The sequence below is a fragment of the Ambystoma mexicanum genome, chromosome 1p (genome assembly GCF_040938575.1).
Source record: "Ambystoma mexicanum isolate Mex_15411 chromosome 1p, UKY_AmexF1_1, whole genome shotgun sequence".
NCBI classification, from domain to species: domain Eukaryota; kingdom Metazoa; phylum Chordata; class Amphibia; order Caudata; family Ambystomatidae; genus Ambystoma; species Ambystoma mexicanum.
The window spans coordinates 1,008,074,011-1,008,099,814 of record NC_090921.1 but is presented as its reverse complement, the minus strand read 5'-3'; the positions used below and the strand labels follow the sequence as shown (position 1 = coordinate 1,008,099,814).

Here is a 25,804-nt window from a genome sequence, read left to right as displayed (position 1 = left end):
AATCTACAAGTGGCTACAAGAATAGGATTGCAAGATTATCAAAGTCATGAACTGATATGAGACTAAACTCCATTCTCAGGGCGAACTGCTCCTTCCAGACAGGACCATGGACTGAATAGGCTGTTTCACCCCTAAAGGTGAAAGTGTAATACAAAGCAAGATAGAAGTATGGACTAATTCAGTATTGTCTTCAGTCCCCCCCTTCGGAAGAGTTGCTGCATTGTAAAGGTCAACAACTAAATGGGCATGGAGCTGTACAATACTCTCATGCCCTAAATATCATCCCTAGTGAGGCATGGATTAAAAGAAAATGAAAACTGAAATCTAAGTGCAACAGAGAAAATAAATGGTTATGTAAACTATGGTCTGTCCTCGCCTCCAAATGATACTCTCAGTGAGAGCAAAGAGGCAGGGAGCAACAACTCTTACTCCTTCAAAAGGTGTTCAGGTGACTGTGCTGCACTGCAACATAGCAGCCACAAGCATGGTGGCAGTTTTGACCAGATACAAAATTTGGGAGTGCGGGAAGGCAGGTGGGGGCCAGGGAAATAAACAGCGAGATTGAATGAGCATCAGAAGTTTTAGTACACTGCATTGATAGAGTGACTGAGTAACTGGACTGTCCATCGTCCATATAAAAGTTCTTAAAGCTTCCCAATGAGTATGAATCCATGGAGGTCAGAGGGACAGCATTAGGAACTTTACATGACCACTAGTTTCTTGATACAATGTGTGTGCGGGCCCAGCCTCGCAAAGCATGTGATGTACTCTGCCAGGCGCTTCCATGTCCATTTCACTCATACATCCTGGTATACTCCCCTGCCAGGACAATATCTCTAAAGATATAGTTCTTCCTTGAGATAGTATACTTCAACTATTAAACTTATGGATCTCTGACTCGCAGAACGCCTGGTATACTTTCCTGCCAGGACAAACTCTCAAAGGGTATCAGGCTTCCTTGAAAATTCTTTTCACCATATGTGATTATGGGTGTAGGTCCCAGACTCGCACAACACTTGGTTTTCCCAAATTCTCAGCTCCCTTACTCACTGCCTCGGAACGGAGCCTTCCATTTGGTGGTGGAACCTGGGTTAAAGGAGAAGTTCTTTAAAAATATTTAACATTTACAAAAATGTATCATAAGAAAAAATAGACTTTAAAAAAAGAAAATTGCCAAGTTAAATAGGTAACAAATCTGCTTTAACGTCTAATGGACTTGGAGACACCCATTTTGTATGCAGAAACAGTATAATCAGTTTCTTGAATTCAATGCTCTAACGGGAGTAATAAAGCAGGAGCCCCTACTAGGAGGTTACTGCCGGAGAGCAGAGAATTCAAACAAGTTCACAGGACAGGCAGTCCTATGAATGTCAATCCTAATACAGCAAGCAAAACAATTTGGCTGAAAAGCATGTGTTTACTTTATTAGGATGGCATTTGTAAGTCTGTCTGTCCTGTGAACAAAGCAAACACATTCCGTTTGTATAAGAGGGCGCATTTGCCTTGCTCTTTTCATATATACTTGTGTGGTCCAGTGGTGAAAGGTTAGCCCATTCAGCCAGACTCGACCAGAGTTAGAATCCCAGCATGTCCTTTTCTGGGGCATCAAATTTGGTTTTAAAAACAATATTTGATGCACCAGAAAAAATTAAATAAAAAGGCAGGCTGGAATGCGAACTTGGGTCGAGTGGTTGAAGGGGCTAACCCTTCACTACTGGACCACATAAATCCCTTTGAAAAAGCAACATGTCATCTTAAATAAACAAGACATGTTTGCCTTGTTCGCTCTTTCACAGGACAGGCAGTTCTATGAATGCCATCCTAATACAGTAAAAAAAAATGCAGAATTATTTTGCCGAAAAGGGCTTGTTTGCTGCATCAAGATGGGCTTTCATAGGACAGTCTGTCCTATGAAAGAGCAAACAAGGAAAACGAACAAGTTACTTCTTACCTTGTAACGTTCTTTCAACGGGATGTTCCTCCGACGTATTCCTCATCTTAGATATCTCCTTCCAGCTCTGCTGGCCTCGGAAAAGATTTTTCTCTAGAGGGCGCTGCGCGTCGACGTCCTCCGAGTCGATGTCCTTCGACAGCCGCCGTATCGACGTCGACGTCATCCTGCCTATAAAGGCCGCGCGCAGCGTCCGTTGCTCAGTTCCGTTTTGTAGCCCACAATAATACTTTCTGGACTAACGAATCACCCTGAAGGAGCGTAAGCTGCAACAAGGGAAGTAGAACTGCGGGGATGGATGGGAGGGTCGATGAGGAATACGTCGGAGGAACATCCCGTCGAAAGAACGTTACAAGGTAAGAAGTAACTTGTTCTTCGAAGGGATTGTGTCCTCCGACGTATTCCTCATCTTAGATAGGCTCCCATAGCAGTATTCTATTATCGGAGGAGGGAGTACCGACTTCACGCTGTCTTCTATTGATGAATAGAATGCAGTACAGCCCTTCCAAACCTAGTCTCTTGACTGGAGGAGGAATCCAGATTGTAAAAACGTGTAAAGGTATGGACAGACGACCATGTAGCGGCCGCACATATGTCTTTAACCGGCATGCCTCTTTTGAGGGCCGATGAAGCTGCAATACCTCTAGTCGAGTGAGCCCTAAGGTTTTGAGGGGGCTCCTTCCCTGCCAGTTTATAACATTCCAGAATGGCTAGAATGGTCCATCTGGAAATGGTCTGCTTAGTTATTGGTAACCCCAGCTTGTGACCTGCGTAACCTACAAACAGCTGGTCTGCCCGTCTTATCCTGGCTAGTCTACTAATGTAAAAACTTAAAGCCCTCCTAGGGTCTAGCCTGTGTAACCTCTCTTCCTCTTTCCCCGGGTGAGGAGGAGGATAGAAAGATGGTAGGGTAATCTTCTGAGTGATATGGAATTCAGAAACCACCTTTGGGAGGAAATTAGGCTTCACTTGCAGGACAACTTTGTCTTTGGGAAATATTGTGTGAGGGGGTTTACAAGAAAGAGCTTGTAATTCGCTCACCCTTCTAGCAGATGTAAGTACTGTCAATAAAACAGTTTTAAGGGTAAGGAATCTTAACGAACAAGAATGGAGAGGTTCGAAAGGTGTACCCATCAGGAAAGTTAGTACTAAGTTTAAATCCCATAGGGGAACTTGGAATGGTCTTCGGGGGTAAACATTGGTTAACCCCTTTAGAAACTGTATTACCAAGGGTAATTTGAAATAGGATGGTTCTTCCGCAGTACGCTTAAAGATGGATAGCGCTGCGAGATAGCCCTTAATGGTGCCAACTTGAAGGCCTGAATTTGCCAAATATAGTAGGAAGGACAAAACCATTGGTGTACCACATGAAAAAGGGTCGATATTCTGTTCTCTACACCAGCTGCAAAATCTGTTCCAACGGCAGCGGTATAAAGACTTTGTTGCTGGCCTCCTTGCCGAAAGCAACACCTCCATAACATCATCATCAATCTTTGTACCTCAGCCTTTCAGAAGCCAAGCGTGAAGGTTGAGGGTTTTGATGTCTGGATGGAGAACCTGACCTCCCTTCTGTGAGAGTAGGTTCTCTCTGAGTGGAAGTCGAATTGGAGGGCAGATGGACAAGTCTAGGAGGTCCGGGTACCACGTTCTCCTGGCCCAATCCGGGGCAATTAGGATCATGGTTCGCCGGAATCTTCTCAACCTCCTGATCATTTGAGGAATGACAGGGACCGGTGGGAACGCGTACAGAAGCGGAAACTCCCAGTCCACTATGAACGCGTCTCCCAGAGCTCCTCTCGGGGGAAATTCCCTTGAGCTGAACAGGTCGCATTTCCTGTTTAGGCTGGTGGCAAACAGATCTACCTGAGGGGTTCCCCAAAGGGCGAAGATCTCTTGAAGGACTTCCTGAGCTAGCTCCCACTCGTGGGAGACTGTGTTCTGCCTGCTCAGAGCGTCCGCTGTCAAGTTCTTCTCTCCGGCTAGGTGAACTGCCGATAGAGAGATTCCTTCTTGGATTGCCCAAAACCAGAGCTGCATCGCCTCTCTGCACAGGGGTAGTGATCCTACGCCTCCTCTTTTGTTGAGGTAATGCATGGCCACCGTGTTGTCTGTCATTATCAGGACGTTCTTCCCTTGTACAGCTGGCAGGAACGCCTTCAGCGCAAGTCTGATGGCTCTCAGCTCTAACAGGTTGATGTGTAGTCTGGACTCCGATGGAGACCAACGACCGCTGATGGTCAAGTCGTTGGCGTGGGCTCCCCACCCCGTGAGTGAGGCATCCGTGACTACTGTTATCTCCGGCCAGGGTTGCCAAAACTGTTCTCCTTTCAGAATGTTCTCCTGACAGGCCCACCACTGAAGGTCTAGAGCCACCCTGCCGGGAACCTGAAGAAGATCTGTCATTCTCCCTGAGAATTGTGACCACTGAGTCCTCAGTGCCCACTGGAGGGATCTCATTCTCAGACGAGCCTCTGGCACTAGGAAAATGCAGGATGCCATGAGGCCTAGCAACCTCAAAAAGTCGAAGGCTGGGAGACGTTGGGCATGCTGGAACTTGGTAACCATCTGTAGAATATCTTGAGCCCTCACCTCTGGTGGCGAGGCTTTTCCCAGGGAAGTATCCAGGATCGCTCCTATGAACTGGAGTCTCTGCGATGGTATCATTTGTGACTTCTTTAAATTGAGGGAGAAGCCCAGTCTGTGAAGGAAGTGGCACACGTGATTTAGCTGGATCTGAGCTTGTTCCGGAGAAACAGCCCTGGCCAACCAATCGTCCAGGTAGGGGTAGACGTGAATCCCTTCCCTCCATAGACTTGCAGCCACTACCGACATTACCTTGGTGAAGACCCTCGGGGCGGAGGTCAGCCCAAATGGCAGCACTCGAAATTGATAGTGAGAGTTGCCAATTGCGAACCTCAGGTATTTCCTGTGTTTGAGATGGATAGGCACATGGAAATAAGCGTCCTGAAGGTCCAGAGATACCAACCAGTCCTGGAACTGAAGGGCCTGGAGGATCTGAGAAAGAGTGACCATCTTGAATTTGTCTTTTCTGAGGAATTTGTTCAATTCCCGCAAGTCCAAGATGGGTCTCATTCCTCCGTCTTTCTTTGGAATGAGAAAGTAAGGGGAGTACCAGCCCTTGTTCCTCTCCGCTACAGGTACCGGTTCTATGGCACCTTTCTCTAGCAGGTCCCAAATTTCCTGCAAGAGGAGCGGATCTGGAGCTTTCTGAGAGCTGATCCCCGGTGGATGACTCTGAGGTATACGTAGGAAAGGCAGGCAGTAACCTTGGGCAACTGTTTCCAATGCCCAAGCATCTGACGTGATAGCCTGCCATACCGTCAGATGTTGAGTCAACCTGCCTCCTACAGGTGTCCTGTGAGGGAAGTCCTCAGAGTGGTTTTGGGGCGGCTGATGCAGATGCCGATGGTAAAGAGGCACCTGCTGTTGCTGCGGCTTTTGAATATCTACCCCGTCCACCTCGGGTAGTTCTTCTTTGACCCGGTCGTCCTCTACCTCTTCAGAATGCGGAGTAGAAGCGAAAGGACTTGCCCCTCGCAGAGGTTCCTGTGGGACGAAAAGGAGTCTGACGGATTGCAGCTCCTAGGGATTTTGCTGCTGCTTTTGAAATTTGCAGTTTCTCTAAACTGTCATCTGCCTTTTTCCCGAACAAAGAAGAGCCATCGAATGGCATGTTCAAGAGCCTGGTTTGCACATCTGGGGCAAAACCCGACTTTCTCAACCAAGCGAATCTCCTGGTTGATGTACTTGCCGCCATTGCTCTGCTGATACTGTCAGCCGTATCAATGCCCGTCTGGAGGGATTCGCACATAGCGTCTTTACCGTCCTGTATAATATTCAGGAACGCATCCCTTTCTTCTCCCTCCGGGATGCAGTCAGCCGCTGTAGAAGCACACTCCCAAAGTGTATGGCTGAACCTAGCAAGGGTGCAAGTAGTATTAACAGATTTTAACGCCATGCTACATGCTGAAAAGACTTTCTTTGCCATAGCATCATATTTTTTATCGTCCCTGTCCTGTGGGACGGTAGGATAAGCCGTCTTGACATCGGTAGAGGATGCTGCCTGTACCACCAGACTTTCTGGGGATGGGTGTTTAGACAAAAACTCTGGGTCTGTAGAAGATACCCTGTACTTTGCAGACAGTTTTTTATTTACTGCTGGTACTACATCTGGGGTTTCCCAGTTTGTCATGATCTTTCTCTGAAGAGCTTTATGAAAAGGCACCACAGGATCCTCCTGTGGGCCTTTGTCAAGAATATCCGTGAGGTCATCTTGTTGGAAAGATTGTGAAGGTGCAGACCACCCCATGAACTCTGTAATCCTGGCCATTAAGGCTCTGTAGGGGGTTTCAGCATGATCCCCCGGGTCTGGTTTAGCAAACTCCACCTCAGGGGAAGTGTCTAACCCACTTGCCTCATGTAAAGAATCATGAAGATCCTTTAATCTGCGCTCTTCAGAGGAAAATTCCTCTCTAACTGGGGTTACAGGTCCCTGTAACTCAAATGTGTCTTCCTGTTCAGACAAATCACCCTCTTCTAAAATTGAGGATATAGTGCTCAATTGTTCTGAACTCATAAAGGGAGTAAATCCCATTTCCAAGGCAGAGGGTGCCGAACTTGTCATTATTGGCCTTGAAAACGTCGATGTCGTCGACGCCGAAGGCTTCGAGCGTGGCGTCGAAAACAGAGGCGGAGGCCTCGAAGACCGACAGAATTGGAATTCTACTCGACAATATCGAAGCCATCGACGTCGAGGGCCTGGGGATAGTCACTGGATGTGTGGTAACCGTGACTTTTCTTGGCGTCGACGCCGGCGTCAAGTCGACAGACCCGTGTGTCGAAGGTCCCTTCGACAACGGCGTCGAAGACATCGACCTCGACGTCGACGGCACCTTCGAGGAAGGTTTGGAGGTCATAGTCCTGCTCGAGGGTTCGAGACGCGCTCGAGAGGTTTCTTTCGCCGGGTACTGCGACTCGCGGCGTTTTTGACCTTCGGGTCTTTCGACCAGAACATCGCTCTCGGCAGTCTTCGAGGTGGTCGAGGCCGCTTTCTCGAAGACGCTCATCATATTTTTTCGGAATTCCTCCCATTCAGCCCGGGAACTATGTTTCGTGGGGCAAGGGATTCTTCTTGGCGAAACAGAGGAAGAGGAAGACGGAGAAGGGGATCTTCGACGTCTCCTCTTCGAGTGCTTCAATCTCGAGGAGTGATGAGACCCACTCCGAGACCTGGAGCGCGATTGGTGACGAGGAGACGAATGTCTCGACTTCGTCGACGAAGAAGAAGCTTTAAAAGTCTTACCTTTCTCCAGCTTCCCCCTACGCTCCTTCAGGGCCTTATCTGTCATGGACATACAGTCCTCGCACTCCGAACAATGGTGTTCAGCTCCCAAACACCACAGACAAATTCTGTGAGGATCAGTCAACGACATCTTTTTCCCACAATCTCGACATTTCTTGAAGCCGGATCGAGGAGTTGTCGGTTCCGACGAGGAAGCCATCGAGTACGGATCGAATAACTCGAGGTAAATAGGATTAATCTGACTAAGAACTGAGCAACGGTATTCCGAGGCACTGAGTAAGCGCGGAAAAACGGAACTGAGCAACGGACGCTGCGCGCGGCCTTTATAGGCAGGATGACGTCGACGTCGATACGGCGGCTGTCGAAGGACGTCGACTCGGAGGACTTCGACGCGCAGCGCCCTCTAGAGAAAAAAAAATTCCGAGGCCAGCAGAGCTGGAAGGAGATATCTAAGATGAGGAATACGTCGGAGGACACAATCCCTTCGAAATGTCTTGTTTATTTAGGATGGCGCGTTTGCCTTGCTCTTTCAAAGGGAGTTGTGTGGTCAAGTAGTGAAGGGTTAGCCTTGATTACTGCAGCGAGAGCATTGAAATAAAGAAACAGATTATACTGTTTCTGCATACAAAATGTCCTCTAAAAGCAGGACTTGCAGCAGTTTTACTACTTATTTTACATCATTTTATTTTTTTAAAGTCATTTTTTATTAATGGCAATATTTTTTCAACTTTAACATTTTTGAGATATCTTGACCTTGAAGTTTCTTCTGTAGGTCTATCCCAGTGTGCTGGATTGAGCAGAGTACTTTAGAACTTTGATGCAACTTTGAGAACCTGCTATAATCACCACCACCTCTCACTGCATTCTTTGCTATATAAACGTATCTAAAGGAGGAACAAGTTACTTACCTGTAACTGTTCTCCAGCATGGGTCTGGCATGAATTCACATGCTTATGAATATTCCCCGTCAGGCTGGGAATCCTCGGTAAAGAAAAAGAAAATCAGTTTCAGTTTCGTTTCTGAACTGTCTTTCTACTAATGACCAATCACTGGTCTCTGGGTCATACTGCCCCCAGCCAATGACTGCCCTCTGCCTAAGCCCCTCCTCTGGCAGCCATCTTCAGATTTGGTAGCACATAAAGTGACAGTAGGACCAAGAAACGGCTGCAGCGGGGTCGGATTGAGGGTTCGCATGCAAATCCATGCCAGACCCATGCTGGAGAACAACAGCTACAGTTAAGTAACTTGTTCCTTCTCCAGAATGGGGTTTGGCATGGATTCACATGCTCATGAATACAAGAATACATAGCAGTACACACATGTACAACCACGGGAGGTGGCAAGGCTCAACGTTAAGCATTACAACAACTCAACATTAAGCATCTCTTAGCTCCTCACCAGGCTCACCTTCAAGCGAACAGGTTGCGCAGCACTGCCTGGCCGACTCTGGACTCCTCCCTGGAATCCCGGTCGATGCAGTAGAATCTTGTCAAGTGTGTGTCGACCTCCACGTAGCTGCCCTGCAGATGTCCAGCAGGGGCACACCAGACAGGAACGCCATAGTAGCAGCGATCGCTCTGGTCGAATGGGCTCTCGGACGGCCGGGCGACAGTCAGTTTGCCAACCGGTGACAGTGCAGCCGGAGAGCCATCTGGAAATGGAAGCCTTCGAGAGGGCCTTCCCTTGGTTCACAGGTCCAAAGTTCACAAACAGCTGTGATTTCTTCTGAAAACTCTTCATGCGGTCCACGTAGAACTTCAGCGCTCTAGCCACATCCAACGAGTGCAAAGTCCTCTCAGCCGGCGACGAAAGGCGACGGGAAGAAAATAGGTAACACCAAGGGCTCGTTGAGATGGAAGTCAGACGGCACCTTAGGCATGAAGGAGGAGTGCGTCCTCAGCACCACCCTTGTCTCGTGGAATGTCAGATATGGAGGTTTACAGGAGAGGGCCTGGATCTCTCCCACTCGTCGTGTGGAGGTGATGGTCACAAGAAACGCTGTCTTCCACGATAGGAACTTCAGTGGCGCCGAATGCAGAGGCTCGAATGGCAGCCCCAGGAGCCTGGTCAGCACCACGGTGAGCTCCCACGCTGGGACCGGAGCCTTCACCGGCGGAAACGAGAAGAACAGCCCTTTCATGAACTCCTTCACCAGGTGGGGAGTCCACAGCGACGACCGCCCCAGAGTTCTGGTGCAGCGGGAGATAGTCACCAGATGGAGGCATGTGCCAGCCCCGCCTTGGCCAGCGACACGGCAGCACTTGAGGGGCCGTAATCCATAGACGGTTGATCTTCTGTGCACGGCACCAGACAGAGAACCTCTTCCATTTATGCCCAGAGGACGCCCTGGCCTTTGCAAGGACCTCCTTGCAGTCCACCGGGATATCGTAGCCTCCGAACTCCAGTGCTGCAGGAGCCAGGCCTGCAGGTTCAGTGATCCTGGGTCGTGATGTAGGATTACGCCTCCTTCCCTGGCGAGAAGATCTGCGTCCGTTGGCAGTTTGACTGGGGACGGGGGACGCTGACCAGTCCAGAAGGTCCAGGAACCATATCTGCCTCGGCCACGCCGGTGCGACGAGGATCATCCTGCACCAGGACCGTCTGAGTTGACTGATGAGTCGCAGAAGCAATGGCAACGCATATAGGAACAGGCCGTCCCAGGGGAAGGAGAATGCATCGTCCATGCTCCCCGGCTGAGGAAACCTGCTGGCAAACCTCTGGCACTTGGCGTTTGTTGCCGTCGCAAAGAGATCTATCTGGGGATTGCCCCATCGTCGGAATAGCAGATCCACTTGATCCTGCCGGAGTTCCCACTTGTGGCACGAGCGCAGCTCCCTGCTGAGTGAGTCAGCAACAGTGTTCTTTACCCCTGCCAGGTGGAAGGGTACCAGGAAAATCCCCTGGTCAACGCCCTGGTGCCACAGATCCTGCGCTTCCTTGGATACGCTGGGGTTCTGGTGTCCCCTTGCGTCCGTATATAGAACATCATGGTGGTGTTGTCTGTGAAGACCCTCACCACCTTGCCCTTGAGGGACGGGAGGAACAACCTGAGGGCCCAGAACACGGCTCGGAGTTCCAGGACGTTGATGTGCAGTGACCTCTCCTCCGGGAGCCAAAGGCCTCTTGTGTGGAGATCTCCAGTGTGCGCTCCCCATCCTTCCAGGGAGGCATCTGTCGTCACCGTTTCCTGATGTGTCGGGTGTGGAAGTTCATAAATATCCACCGGATCGCTTTGCGGAACGGCTCGTTGAGGGGAATCTCGTCTTCGAAACTGCCCGCTGCTTGCATCCAGCGGGCGTCGAGGAACTCCTGCAGTGGTAGCATCCGCAATCTGCATAGACGCATGAGATAGATGCAAGACGACATCATGCCGAGTAGGGACTTGATGGACCTCACCCTGGCCACGTCCATGGTCACCAGCCGTTGTACCTTGCCCAGGATGGCCTTCGTCCTTTCCTCCGACAGTGAAGCCAATTGCGCCACTGTCGAGTCTGGCTCCCACGAACAGGGCGTCTTGAGACGGTACCAAGTGGGATTTCGCAAAGTTGAGCAAGAATCCCAGATCGGTGAGCAGTTGGATGGTCTTTGCCATGTGATCGACGGCGAGTTCTCTTGACTTTACTGAGATGAGCCAATCGTCCAGGTAGGGGTATACGTGGATCCCCTGTAGGCGCAGCCGCACCAGTGCCAGACACTTGGTGAAGACCCTCAGCGCAGACTTCAAACCGAAGGGTAGGGTCTTTAACTGCTAGTGTCGCCCTTGGACTACGAATCGTAGGAATTTTCTATGTCCTTTGTGTATTGCGATGTGGAAGTAGGCATCCTCCAAGTCCAGCGACGATAGTAAGTCGCCCTCCTCCAGCTGTCCCAGCACGTGCTGAAGGGCGACCATCCGGAACTTCTTGGACTAGATGTATTTGTTGAGGGGGAGAAGGTCCAGGATGGGTCGCCAACCGCTGGTCTTCTTTCGGACGAGCAAGTACCGAGAGTATACTCCAGAGCCCCGGAGCCTCTTCGGGATGAGTTCTATCGCACCCTTTTTTAGCATTGATCGTACCTCTAGAAGTAGCTGTGACACATGGTTTTCCTTCCTGGCCACAGGTGGTAGACGGGGACACTTTCTTTGGAATTCCAGAGTGTGCCCGTGGGACAGAGCATCTAGCACCCAACGGTCAGTGGAGATGGACTCCCACACGCTGACTAATTTCGCCAGCCGGCCTCCCACCGGGGTGCGTGGGTGGGGGCCAGACGTCACGGGCGGTTCAATCTTGCTTCGCCGAGGCCTTGCCACCTTGGCCTCCTTGGCGACGATGCTGATGTCCTCCGGCCTTGCTGCGACCTCTGTAGGCCTTCTGCGACGATGAGCGGCGGGCCACTTGGCGGTACGACGCAGAACCGCCACCAAATCCTTTGGATGCACCTTGAGACTTGCTTCCTGGGGTCCGAAAAGGCGGCAGTCGTTGGAGAGCCCAAGGCACGGGCCATCTCGGTGTCTGCCTTGATGGCCTGCAGTGATACGTCCACTGCCTTGCCGACCAGGTTGTTCCCGTCGAAGGGCATGTCCAGTACCCTGGTCTGAACATCCTGACTGAAGTCAGTGGCCTTGAGCCAACCGCACCGGCGAAGGCAAACGCTGTTGCCCATCTGGCAAAAACCGGTGTCGGCGATGTCTGTGGCCACCATGATGGCGTGCTCGGACACCACCTTGCCTTCCTGTAGGATTTCAAGGGCCTCTGCTCTCTTGTCGTCTGGCAGGAAATCGAGGAGGGGAGCAATCTTGAACCACAGCTCCCTGTCGTAGCGTGCCACGATCGCAAGGGCGTTGGCCGCTTTGATGGTCGTCACCGCCGACGAGATGACTAGTCGTCCCATGGCGTCCAGCTTCTTCCCCTCGACGTCCGGTGGGGAAGTGGAAGTTGATGCCATCGCCGCTGCCGTTTTCTTCTTGGGTGCCGCGGAGACCACTGAATCCAGGGACGGCTGAGCTCTGAGGCACATCGGGGCGGAATCTGTGACCTGGTACTACTTCTCATACCGGTCGCTCTTCGCAGAAGCTGTGGAAGGGTTCTTGAGAAGCGATATTCCTTCGTCCCAGATGTCGTCCAGTAACAAGACTGAGAGGACTGTCTTCCTCTTGGCCTCCCGTCGTTGGTAGAGTAAACCCTCCTTCTGTTCTTCTGGATAAAGTTGGAAAAGTTCTGATGCCCTGGCGATCATGGCATGAAAGGAGCCAATTTCGTTGGGAGGGGAGGTCCGGGCAGGGGGTGATGGGAGATCCATCCCGTCGTCACCAACGTCTCAGTTCCCGTGTCATCCATCGGTAGAGGGGAAGGAGGAGAAGGCTGGAAAGGAGGGGGAGGATGGATTTGCCTCTGCTTGTTTGGTGGGCCCCCCCGACGGTCCAGGCGCCACTGGATCGTCCGCTGGGGGGTAAGGGCAATCTTGTCCTCATCTCCGTACACAGGGTCTGGATCGCTCCTGAATTGTCCTGTGACATAGGCACCGGTTGCGACGGGAGCAACGGCTAGGGCGTGGGATCCTCCGGCTCCTCCACGGCCCGCAGCTCCTCGTCGGCTCCAACATTGTTCTCCACGTCCACCCCATCGGGATCCCTCCTGTATGACCGGACTTCCTCGAACTTCTTATCCAGGATCTTTTTGACGCTAGCCAGCTCATCTTTGGAGGTGGTATCCGAGTCCCACCTCTTTCTCGTCCTGGGGTTTCACAGGGGTCTTCGATGGGTTGAAAAGACTATTCCCTCCGGGGAGGCAGGGAAACCCTAGGCCCAGAAGTCAATTCCACTGGGGTAGCCTCCACAGGCTTCGCCAGGGCTGCCACGACTCCTTCAATCGAGGCCTTCGCCGGGTGAATCAGGGCCTTCACGACCTTGGCCGCGTCTGCGGCCTCCACCTTAGGGAGAGGGTCACCGCCTCGCCCCCTCCTTGGCTTTCTCCGTCGGGATCGACCAGGGCTTCTCCCAAAGCTTACCGGTTTCTCAGACTTCCCTTTCCCCCCGAGCCAGAGCTTTGGCTCTTGGTTGATGGCGTCGGGGACCTCGCGCCCTGCCCGGCATCCGAGGAACCGAGGAACCCGAACCAACGGCGCTCCTGGTGCCCGCGGACTCACAGTGCTTTGCCTTATGTTGGGCCCCCATTGCCGGAGCGCCCTCAAAGGTCTTAGAAGACCGCTCAGACTTCTCACCTGCTGCTGGGCTCTTCCCTTCCAGCCAGTTGGTGAGTCGAGTCTGACGGTCCTTCAATGTCTGGGCAGAAATGTTCTTACAGAACGGGCAGTCCTCCTCCACGTGGGACTTGTCGTCATGAAGGCAGTAGAGGCACCGGGACTGCTCATCCTCCTTAAAGACGTTCTGCAATCCACATATAGGGCAGTTCCTAAACAGCTTGGATCCAGTAGGCGTTGTGTCTCCTTTGTCCTGGGCCATGTCCACGCAGAGTAGGCCTCAAAGATCTTCCGGGATCCTCCAAGAAGAGAAACTCGACGGAAATTAAGGGCGTAGAAAAATTCCAAAACAGGTCCCCGTTGATCAGAAAGAGAATCGGTGGAGCTTGAGGCTCGAATTGACCGAAAAATAAGAGAAAACTTAAAAGTCAAAATGCAGTAAAAGCTCGAGAGCTATAGCACGAGGACTCCCAACACTTGAACGTGCGGTAAAAATCTGAAGATGGCTGCCAGTGGAGGGGCTTAGGTAGAGGGCAGTCATTGGCTGAGGGCAGTATGACCCAGAGACCAGTGATTGGTTATTAGTAGAAAGACAGTTCAGAAACGAAAATGAAACTGATTTTTTCTTTACCGAGGATTCCCAGCCTGACGACGGGGAATATTCATGAGCATGTGAATCCATGCCAGACCCCATGCTGGAGAAGTTATACTTTGCAACTGGTGACTTTTGGGCACAAAGCCACAAACCATCTTCAGTTAGACTTCTGAAGGGAGCTGTTCTGGTGTTGATTTATAACATTTCTGCATATATCTCCTTCCATCAGACTACTCACTGGTATTGCACTGGTAAAGGATTCATATGCAGTTTCATTATCCTAATGGTGAATGTATATGACACATATTAAAACCTTTAATTGTCTTTCTGATGTTTGTATCTGCTTAGATTCACATGCTTTGCATAGGCCGACATCTATTGGTTGGTGCAGAGTATTGCATGGCTTGTTTTCGAATTTTAAAAAGGGACGTCGACAGGGCTTGTCTGTAACACTATCCATAGCATGAGGTGTACTGTACCCATGGTCCCTTAACGAGTCAAAGTCCTCAGATTTCTTCCGCCATCATAGGTGGTCACATTTCATGGAGTCCATAGCTTTACAGCTAGCTTGATATTATCTATAGATATATGATCTTTTCATAGTGCATTGATAACATTCAACGGTTTCAGCAGCCTTCGGAGGCAGTTTTCATAAAAGAATGCATTCGACATCTCTTCACAGGCCTCAGCCTACACCTGGCTTCGGCCTTACTCTTAAAGAAAGTCTCTGTATACCCTTCACTTTCATACTTACCATCTAGATGCCCTTATTCTCAGTTGTGGAGAAAACTAAACTCTCCTCCCCCCCCCCCCCCGTGCAACTGAAAATTTCTGTGGAAAGACCCACATAACATGTGCCACGACTGTCTCCCTCAAGACCATGCAAAGGTCTGTGGCAAGCGTGCAAACTGTTTCGTCCAAAGATGTTAAAAGATCAATGCACAAAAAGGTGGGCGGCCTACGCCATGGAGACTGAGGCTTATTCGGAGAAGAGTGCAAGTGAGGTTTGAGAATAGTGTGAGTGAGTGTAGGAGGGGTGAGACTAGAGGTGCTAGGCGGAGAGAGGAAAGGTGCAAAACATCAGGAAGGAGGAAAGCAAAGGGAGGCAAGAAGAATAGTAAGATCAGGGAAAGTGGAAGAATGCGAATGAGTCTAGAACGGACCAGGGCATCTGTTATTCGTACAATTCCATTTACATTTGAGGAAAGTTTAGGGAATCCTTTGGCCGTCTGTGAGGGATAAATATAGCTAAGACTTCTGCCTTAGGCCTTCACCGTTAGTCAGCATGTTTTTTGCATAGTAGTTGTAACCTATCTCAAGTTTAGTCACCCCTGAGGATTAGGGAAGCATTGGCTCGCCCCCCCACCCCCCCCCCAGGGGGCCAGAAGGGTGTCTGGTGGAGTGGGGGCGCAACACTCTTCCAAAAGGGCGCACTGTGACTACTTTCAATAGAAGATATAGGCAGAAATGGCCTCTGAGGGGTCCCAGCAGCAATATTTTTACTCAAGGGGGGGCATGGCATAAAATAGTTTGAAGACCACTGCCTTAAAGTTTCCCCCACCTCAGCCTACCAAAAATGCCAAACCAGTTATCGGTGCATTAAAAACTCTTGAACTTTCCTGGAGAGTCTGAGTATTCGGGTAATCTGTGATATATATATAATGCGGTGGCAAGAATTGAATTTGGGCATCAGTTTATGTACTCCTCCAACTTTCCCTTATGAAGGCAAAGGCGGCTGCCATGTTATCCTGCGCCTTATTTCCTACAATTGCATTGTCGCATGTCATTGGGAGCAGGTCTTAACTGAAATATCTCCCAAGTGCTCTGCTAGATGTAACTCGCTAGTACATTACTTTCTTCCGACGTAATTCCTGTTTGGCACTAGCAAGTGTGTTTTAGTTCACCGCCTCACTGGGCGTGGCGGCTCCAGCAGGAACAATTGGCAACATTAGGCAGACAGGCACTGCCTGAGCCATATGAGAACCGTGGGCATAGTAGAAACTGCTGGGCTGTGAGAAATGCAACAAACCCAGCTGCATGTTGCAGCGTTTATGCTCCAAGGTGTGAGAAGCACATGAAGTGTCTGCATACCCTATGGTGAGCAGCTTGTTTTGCATGGTGAAATACTGTATACCATTGCCACTGTACGATTAATGTGCCATGCCCTTCCATGAAAGGAAACGTGTACCTTCCCGTAGCAAAACCCTGTAAGCTCGGTAAGGGGGGGTTGCAGCGCCGTATACAGTTCTATTGTTGGTTTTGTGCCCAGTCTTGTGGATCATCTGTATGCTGCTTTGCTGACTGCCATTGAAGTTGCTTACCAATCTACCTGAAAAGACTGGTTCATTTGCCAAGATAATAACAAACAAGATCTGAATAGGTCAAGAGGCACCAGATTCTAGTCCTCAATCTAAAGAATGCCAATCGTGAAGGAACCAAGCTATGGGTTGAATGACGGGGGCGGGGGGGGAAGAAAACCAGGTACAAGGGAAGACCTCATCATTGTTCTCAGACTCCTCCATGGGAGACGAGAGATTTTTTTATTTTGTCCACTTATCCTTTTTACCCTCATGACGTTATGAATGCATCAAGTGCGAAATATGCTGTGTGCAGAACTTTGTGAAGTTCAGCAGCTTCTGTCCAATTCAACTGGTGAAGACCCGATCAAATGAAAGGGCTTTCTTAGATCAGGGTGGTGAGGTTGGGACCTGACCAGAGGCCTCAGGTGATTCCTCCTGGCAGAGGTGGCCAAGTTTAGACTCCAGACATAAAAAAAAACTCTGAGTTAAAGAGTTGGAAACTGTAATTCAGAACCCACCTACTTGTTGCACCCAGGTAAGGGTGACAACCAAGACAACGAAAATGAATAAAATGTGGCAAGAACAAACCATAGTTGTCAATAAAAAGTATCACTTGAGAAAGCAACGGATGCATTCTAAATTAGAAACACAAAATGAAATTCATTGATAGCAAGCTTACGTGGAGACAGAATAAAAGGTCATAAACCCGACAGACATTCATGGCTCCCTGAAGTCAAAAAGTCAAAAAAGTGAACCGTTAGAAGTGCCCTCTAATTGTTCAGCTCAAACCAGTAATGTGAAGGACAAAAGGCAAGCTACAGTAAGGAAAGAGCGTGGCTACTATAAAGGGCTGTTCAAAGCACCATTCACTGCGAGAGAAGGCAGCACAGCAGAACCTCACCTTTTGAATGGCCTCAAAGTAAGGAATGAAAAGGTCAGTGTCATAATTAGACATCTTGGTCTGAAGGACAGAGACCAACCGCTCCAGGCCCATCCCTGTATCAATGCTCTTCTTGGGGAGGGGCTTCAAAGTGCCATCTGTCTCACTGTAAACAGAAAACGAAGGATTAAATAAACATGGTTTTTAACAGTTCTAGTAGTAGTAGTAATAATCATAAGTTATATAGCACAACACACCCATAGGTCTCAGAACGCTGAAATAACACAAGACATTATTATCCCATTGAGTAGTACTCAATTTATCGATCTTGGAAAGATGAAAGTTTCAGTTGACCCTGTCGGGATTCGAGCCTGCTGTAGCAGGCTGCGAACAGATATCAGGGGCGAGCGCTTAGCTCACTGTGCTATCTGACCGGCTAAACTGAAAAAGTAGAAACTGCAACATTGCAGGCCTGCAATTCTAGCAGATGACGTTACAACATGTATGTCTGCGTCCTGTGCAGTACATGAATTACCCAAGTTTTCGACTTCTGAAATATGCAGCCATCAATATTCAAACCCACTCTAAACACCACATCTAACTCAAACCTGTAGTACACTTGGGACAGCAAGGGGAATCTAGACTTGCAACTTGAGGGTCACAGGTTAAAGAGTTTCATTGCTAACCAACATTATAATAATAATAAAAAAATTAATAATTTAGCATTTATATAGCACTACAAACCCTTTGCTGCTTATTACCCACGGTGTGTGGTGCTCATTTATAAACCTCAGAAGGATGAAAGGCTGAGTTTGGTCCTGCCGTGATTCGAACCTGCGTCAGCAGGTTCTGCACAGATGTCAAAGCGAGCGCTCTACTCGCTGTGCTATCGGACCGGCTATGAAAAAAACATTGCAAGTGATCCCCATCAGATAACTCATGGTGGCCATGTGCCACTCCAGCAGCATCAGTAGGTTATGCTGGGACCCAGCAAAAACACAGTAAGCCAATGGAAGAGGTGTTGCCGACAGCCCCCCCCCCAAAGATTAAACCTGCCCCGGCTGCAAGCACAAAGCCCTCCCCACCCCCCGATTGGCAGAAAGTGAACATATACCAAAGTGTGTGTGTGTGTGTGTAGGGGGTTGGTTGATTGCATGACAACTAATCCATGGAACAGCATCTGAATGACTCCCCTGCCTGTGCTCTGGCCAAGCGCCACTCCGGAGCTCCTTGAGAATGGGGCAGCGATGACCCAGTGAGGAAAGTCAAAATATGGCAGGTGGCGGACTCTTCTGGTCCCGCTTCAAAGCTTGAAACCAGCGCTGCGCCCTTACAGCCAAACATGCAGTGCACCCTGGAAGGCCCTGTCCAGAAGTAGGGAGCCCAGAGTGACGTGTGGCCCGGAAATGGTTAATGAATTTGTTGTGCAACTGGATGAGTCATGATGGTCTCACTCAGTGTTAAGATGGATTTTCAAAATCCACCGGAGGCCAATGTATTATGGTGAAGAGGAGAGACACTGAAGCATAGCCAAATCCAGTCAATGTAGGTAGAAGAGCATCAAGGCCTAGACTCGGGCGAAGTGTGAGAGTTGTCTAGGGCTACAATGAGTCCACACAAAGCAACACAATGATTCCAGTTAGACGATCAAGTAAAACAAATCTTTAAAATGCACACTAAGCTATGGAACCTCTAGGCAAATATTGTCAAACTAACTACAAAATACACATCTACCTTCATTCTTGTTAGGATTCAAAACCAGTGCAAAACATGCAAGTAGTCAGATGCAGCAATCAAAGCAGAAACACTTTAGAACACTAGAGCAGTTCACCATTACTTAATAAGTCCAGCCCTGGGATATACTACACAGTCATGAACTCCCTTCCGCTGCCTCCACCCCCTCACATCAAGTAGGACACTAACTAGATCTGATTAACCTCCTGAGATAGCTAAGGGTTCATGGAGTGATGGCACAGTCAGTGAAGTGGAATGATCGTTTTGTTAGGTTATTCAGTGTCTCCGCCAGTAAAATCCAGGACTCTGAAAGCATCAAGAGAAGTTAAAGGAATGATTCGATCAGAAATTTTTATTGTCCCTACGGGTCGGCCATGTGTTTTTAAGCCTAAGTCAGTCGATATTAGAAAAATTTCCTATGGACCTTACCCACGTTTTCGTCCATTAAACACACGCGAAAACAGGCAGTAGGGTGCCGCCATTTTGTGATAATCTTATCACTTGCCGCATCACCCTGTGTGACCTGCTTTTGCGGCACTAAATCACAACCCCCGCCCCTGAGCCTGACATTATCAAAACATTCATATTCCCTGCCTCTCTCCATGACGTTACTGTGCTGTGTAGGCAAACGCGCCCAGTCATCCTCTACGCGACTTCACACAGAACCCGGAAACCAACACAGATCAACTCACAACCCAGCCAACCACAATTCGGAATATGAAACTGTACTTTAAAATCAAACAGCAAGATTGTACATTTGGTAAAGTACATTTATTTAGTAGAAGCAAGAGACTAGGTGCAATACCCAGTCATACAGCCGCTCTCTGAATCCCATTCCGGGTTTTAATTCGTTACAATGTTGGTAAACACTTAATGTAGAGATAAAAATGATTAGAAAAAACTCAAAAGTAGTGTTGTTTTTCAGTGATGATTTTATCTATCCAATCAAGGTTCATATTGCAAAAAATAATAATGCGTAGTCACTAATAATTTTTAGTGAGGAAGAGTTCTTCCACAAGTCACTCTTTCAACAGAATCAAATTGTGCCAATGCATTTCGGAATACAAATTCCTTCATCAGGGCAAGTCTGAACAACATAATCATATCATATATATTTGAAAGTAACAGTCCCGTAAATATTATAAAACAAATCCAAGGATATGACAATTATGTGAAACATGCGTGAAAATATGTCGAACTGGAATAAGCATCCAGTTAAATAGCATATGAAAATAAAATACATACCCAGCAATAATGTATGTAGAAGTAGAAGGTGGACCGGAAATTGAAAAAAGAATAAAAGCAATAAATCAGTGAAAAGTCATGCCTTTATAAAGTATAGCCATATAAAACGGAATGTTGTCAATTACCTGAATAAAGTAAATGTAATGTGGCAACTCAATTAAGGGGCTGAAATCGTCAGAAAAATGAACCGCTCCCCGAATCCAATGTAGAGCAGTCTCTGTAAACATAGACACATATTGTTTAGAATCCCACGAGATTCACAACGTTGCAATTCGCAACGTTCGTGGTAAAGTGTATAGAATAAGCTTACCGTCAGAGAGTATAGCGGAGCGGTTCTCTCTACGTCTGCCGGTAGCAGACTGACCGCGCTGCCTCGGAGCAACCCTTTGCAAGGAGAGTAAAGAGTTTGTTCGTAGATGGGAGGCCATTCTTAAATGTTCATTGGATCTCATCGTATTAACTATCCAAGCATTATCTAAGAACTTGACAGCCCTCAGTACAGAAATTGAGGAGATAGAAAAGGAGTTGGTTAGTACGCTTTGGAAGGGAAAATACGATTCCATACTAGTAGAAATTAACACAAAACTTGGAAGATTACAAGTCGGAACTCGAACAGAAGAAGGTTAAGAAATTCAAACGCGACACTTACGACTACATTAATGATGAGGTATATACCTGGATGGACAGATATGGTCCAGTAGCACCTAAGAAACTGTTTAAATACGCATCAGATAATACCTCCAGTTCTGACTCAGAAGCCCAGAGAGAGTCTGAGACTGCAACAAATTAAAACCCGGATTGGGATTCAGAGAGCGGCTGTATGACTGGGTATTGCACCTAGTCTCTTGCTTCTACTGTTATTTTTTTGACTTGGGTGTCTCCAAGTCTTTTACAGCCGGCTCCTGCACATAGTAAACTACCCTGCTATTGAGAACTATACATCAGAGACTTCATTTACCAAGTATTAAGGACATTGAGGAGATTAATGTTCCAGTGGTGCCCACTCATTTTTGCTTCCTGCAAAGTACATTTATTTGACATTAAATGTTTAGAGAATATTCAGCAATTGCCATATTAAATCGGAAAGGAATTTTTTTTCTTTGCTCTCGATCCGCAAATCCGCTAAAGTTTATCGTGAGTCACGTGCTGTTCTTTTATGGTACAGGTGTTGGTTTTTGTTAAAAGAAGCACTTTGGTCGCACGGTGAATCACAAGGTTGTTCCATCAACTAGGCACTAGGCCACCGTGAAGGTTGATATGTTGCTTCTAGCCGCTAGTACTGTGTAAGGGCATATGGGCCCTTGGCGATCGTCCCATAAAATAGTCAAGGTAGTGCAGTCGTTTATAAGAAGCTGCAGCTGACGATTGAAGAATCCGTCGTCCAGGGTCTGGAATAGGTGGCAGTCGCAGTACGGTAGGATGTACCTGTTTTGAAAACATAAAAATTGAAATTAGTCTCTCCAGCCGATCTTTATTACTATTATTCATTTTATTTATTAGGCCGAGGTGAAAATTTTTGCCTGCGAGGATAGTGCAATGGAGTATGTTCGGCTCTAAAAGCAATGCGAAAACTGACTAAAGAAATCGAGGTTAACACACAATGTAATGATTTATTAACGTTGAACCACTGAGAAACGATTGTTTGTCTACAAGCGTGTCGAATGGGCAAATGCATGCCCATGTGCCCGGTAGACAGACGATCCCACAAATGTTTTACTTGCTCTTCATTGTAATATGCCACACAGAACGAACAAGTACAACTTAACCTATCTTTAACTGAACGCTATTGTTATATTCCGGTATAAAATCGTCTAAAAAGTTGCTTACATTGGGCCTCATTACACGGTATGCGGTAACCATGGCGCTATTAGCGCCATGGTTGCCGCCGGTATTTTACTGTGTCTGCCTTGGTGGATGGTGGAATTAGCGCCCTACTCCAAGGTGAGCGGGGGCGGTAATTCCCCATTCACCAAGGCACTTCCCCATTCCCATTTTTGCCCCCATAAGGCTCAAGGGGAATGGGGAAGGAGCTAATTACGGTACCGCAAATTGCGGTACCGTAATTAGCACCAAGGTCCCTTTGCGGGCCCGTTCCTTAAGGGCTGGTAAAATCAGCCGTTGAGGTCGGGTCCCGCAAAGGGACCTCGTAATAAGGCGGTAAGGGTTTACCGGTACTGGTGCCCTTACCGGTACCGGTAAACCCTTACCACATTCTGTGTAATGAGGGCCATTATATTTGCCATTTCCATTGTCTCTGCGTAATGCAGTCCGTAAATCCCACTCTGTTTGTGGCAACGATTTTTCATATACTGAACTAACATGAAACTCAGTGTAGTTTCAGAATTTTCAGCCTTATCGACTCTTACGTTATTGCACCCCTCCTTCAAATGAAGTCCTTTCGGCATGGTCCCCATCTCTCAAGATCAAAAAACAATAGAACCTTATACTACCAGTGAGATTCGTGGGACTCTCCAGCCTGCCAGCAAAAAAAAAAATCAAAGCTGCTGACCTTCACTCTGCATGAGCATACATTCTTACTTTGCAACATCCCGTGTAAAGCCATCTGTGAGAACTTGAATTTTCGACTCCATCTTTGTACTAGGCCTCACTGTGCTAATGCAAACTGGCTTCTCTCCCATCTCCAACGCCTCACTTGGCGCGTTCCAAGGCCCCCCCAAATTTGTCCTTGTTGTCCACAAGATTTGCAGCCCTAGAGAACCATAACTATGGAGACATTGACTTTTTGGGGGAAGGTGAGGAAAAGTATAAAGTACCCGAGGAGTTGAGTTGAAAGTGAGATTTATTGTTTGTTTTATTATTTGTAATGCGCAAGCCTCCCCTCAGGTAACAGTGCGCAGCATTTACATGAGATTGCGAAACGTAGTTTCAACAACAAAAATATATACATACACATATTGACAAGGTCAGCGATATGAGGTGAATAGAGAGAGAAGTCAAAGATGACACCCAGGTTGTTCACCACCCAGGATGGTGAAGGGAGGGGTTAGCATACTTTGTATGTACACTGTACAATAACATTTTTTTCAACAAGACAATCTGATTATAATGATTTAAACCGGGATTTGTACTTCTCAACAAGCTCTTCTTTGGGTGGACATGGCACAGCGGCAATGTTTGGTGGCAATGTATCTGTGCTCTGCACAGAAACGCTCAAAATTCCATGTGTGTGCTTCTCTAGTACATTAACAATAAGACCTTTAACAAAGTCGCACTCCATTTCCTCATATACTGGTTTGACCAGCCATTTCTTTCTTCTTTTTGCAAAGGCCGTAGTGTAGCGAAGCATCCTTACATTTTCTGTAGTCCTAGATTGTTCACGGCATACATTCTCGTTATGGGCCAAGACCGCTAATAGAGTCCTATGTTTCAGCCCTGTATGCCGAAATGCAATCGCTTTGGCCTGTACTTTAGGCACATATTGTGGAACACCTACAAACCTCCTGTGTGACAGAATTCTGTCAGTCCCCTCAAATCTCTTGATAGAGTTTTATCAAAAACAATCTTCTCAATGGCTTTGTGTGTAGGTGAAGATGGAATCAACCACTTCTTCCGTGCCTCCTCTGGGGAGAAAGGGCCATGTTCACAATGGTGGAAATGTTGGTTTTCTGTCCAGCAGTGAACGTTGGTACAGTGTTGCATCAGTGAACGCCATTTTTCAAGTAGGATTTCCACTGACCCTTCACAAGTTTTGGAGCTCCACCACAGATGGTTGCTGATAGACTGGGACCACTGTGAAATACTTTCCAAACCTTTTTATTTTCCCTGCAGCCGAGATTTTCTTATTGATTGATTTAGCAAGATGCCATACGTCAAATTGAGGTTTAATATGTGGGAACTGCTCTCTCATTGTCTTGGCTATTGAAACGTGTCTGTCCGTGGCTATGAGGTCGATGTGCATTCCCCCTCGATTGTAGATATTCCAATCATTTTATAAATCCTAGTTTCTCCATGGCCACTGAGGATTTAAATTGGGACACCTGCACGACCACCAAACTCACAATTTCCTTACTATCCATGTCCTGAAAGTGGTAGGTGCAGTACTTGGCAGAAAATCCAGGGCTGTCGCACTGTCCATCGCCGGCTAGCCTGAATCGTTTGCCTTCGAATGTACTTTCTAGAGACAATTGTTCAATTTCCCAAACATCACTAATGGCCGGAAATAGATAATCATGTTGGAATTTGTAGTATTGCGCTTTAGAAATGAAATGGAGTCCCACAAACTGAAAGAAAGACTAACTTTTTAAAACTGGACCCACTAAAAAGTGAGGCAGCTGCACACAGTAGTTTGCCTGCTGGCAGTTTCCCCAGCATCGGTTGTGCAGACCATGAGAACGTATGATGTAATGTACAGGCGGCATGTATTTTGACGTTACTGCCTTGTGTTTGACGAGTCACATGAATCAATGTCTTCCCACATACTACCCCTCTAACTGAATGCCCACATTTCAGCATACTTATAATATCCATCAAACAACTGTCGAATACTATGAATTTGCACTCTTGCATTTGACTGTCATCCTGCATCACAGTTGTTTCAGACTGTATCGTTGTGTACATATCACCAGAATTGAAACTAATATCGCTGATATCATGTTCTGATGCATCAGTGAATAGTGCTGCTGGTTCATTCTCTGTCATTTCAACATCTGTTACTTGAACATTGATGGGAGAACACAACAATGGCGACATCTTTTTGGGTGGCATTTTTTTTGCTGGTGTAGATTGTGTCAATTGATCTGCGACTACCTCAGAGCTATCGTGAATACATCCAGTATCATCTTCTTGTGGTGGTGCAGTCGCACTGTAGCAATGGTCCAATAAAACTTTGCTGGATTCTCCGGACACATTCAATTCATGTTCTGGCCATTGGACAATCGTATCTCGAGTCTGAACACGCCATGCCTGAATTAATAGTTCCTCCATAGTGTAAATGGTCTGGCAAGCAACATCTCTCATTTGCTTCACTGTCTGTCTATGTATAGTTCGTACACCCACGGGTAACTAGAGGACAGATTGGAAAAGGGATGATCAGTTTAAACACAAGATAAAGTATAATACAATTGACAAAAAAAAACATAGTCCCCAGCACAAAACAATTTCTAGAAATATGAACTGTTTGTAACTAACCTTATTTTTGTTTCTTTTCTTTGCAACTTTCTTGACTCGAACTTCAACATCTGCACGCTGTTGCTCCGATTCGTTTCCGCATGTCTTCCCTTCCTCTTGCGCTGCAACGACTATATTTTCTGGATCCGCATAGACAGCACAGAATGATGCTCCATCGACTCCCTGAAATATAGTACTTTCATTACTATGTATCACAATATTGAAAACATAAAACACACGTGAGGACGACCACACAGGTACATCTCAATAGCTAAACACGAATTAAACATTGTGTAGAACAATCAAACGACAAGTATTCGAGCTCTGATGGAATCACGTTATATGAACACGCTCGATGGAACCGTCAGTATCCATACCTCGTGCTGCCGAAGAATATCTATGGATGTTGTAAATGTAGTGCACACTTCCGAAAGCTGTTGCACCGAATAGTATACGCATGGTCCCGCTT

At 47.6% G+C, this 25,804-nt stretch overlaps 1 protein-coding gene across 1 annotated transcript in view; it reads right to left on the bottom strand.

Annotated features, from left to right (window-relative positions):
- Positions 1-25,804, bottom strand: part of AARS1 (alanyl-tRNA synthetase 1) — a 751,871-nt gene that overhangs the window by 512,056 nt on the left and 214,011 nt on the right. Inside the window, exon 6 of the mRNA XM_069655037.1 lies at positions 17,251-17,395. Coding sequence (XP_069511138.1) covers positions 17,251-17,395 — 145 coding nt within the window. The remainder of the gene's footprint in view (positions 1-17,250; positions 17,396-25,804) is intronic.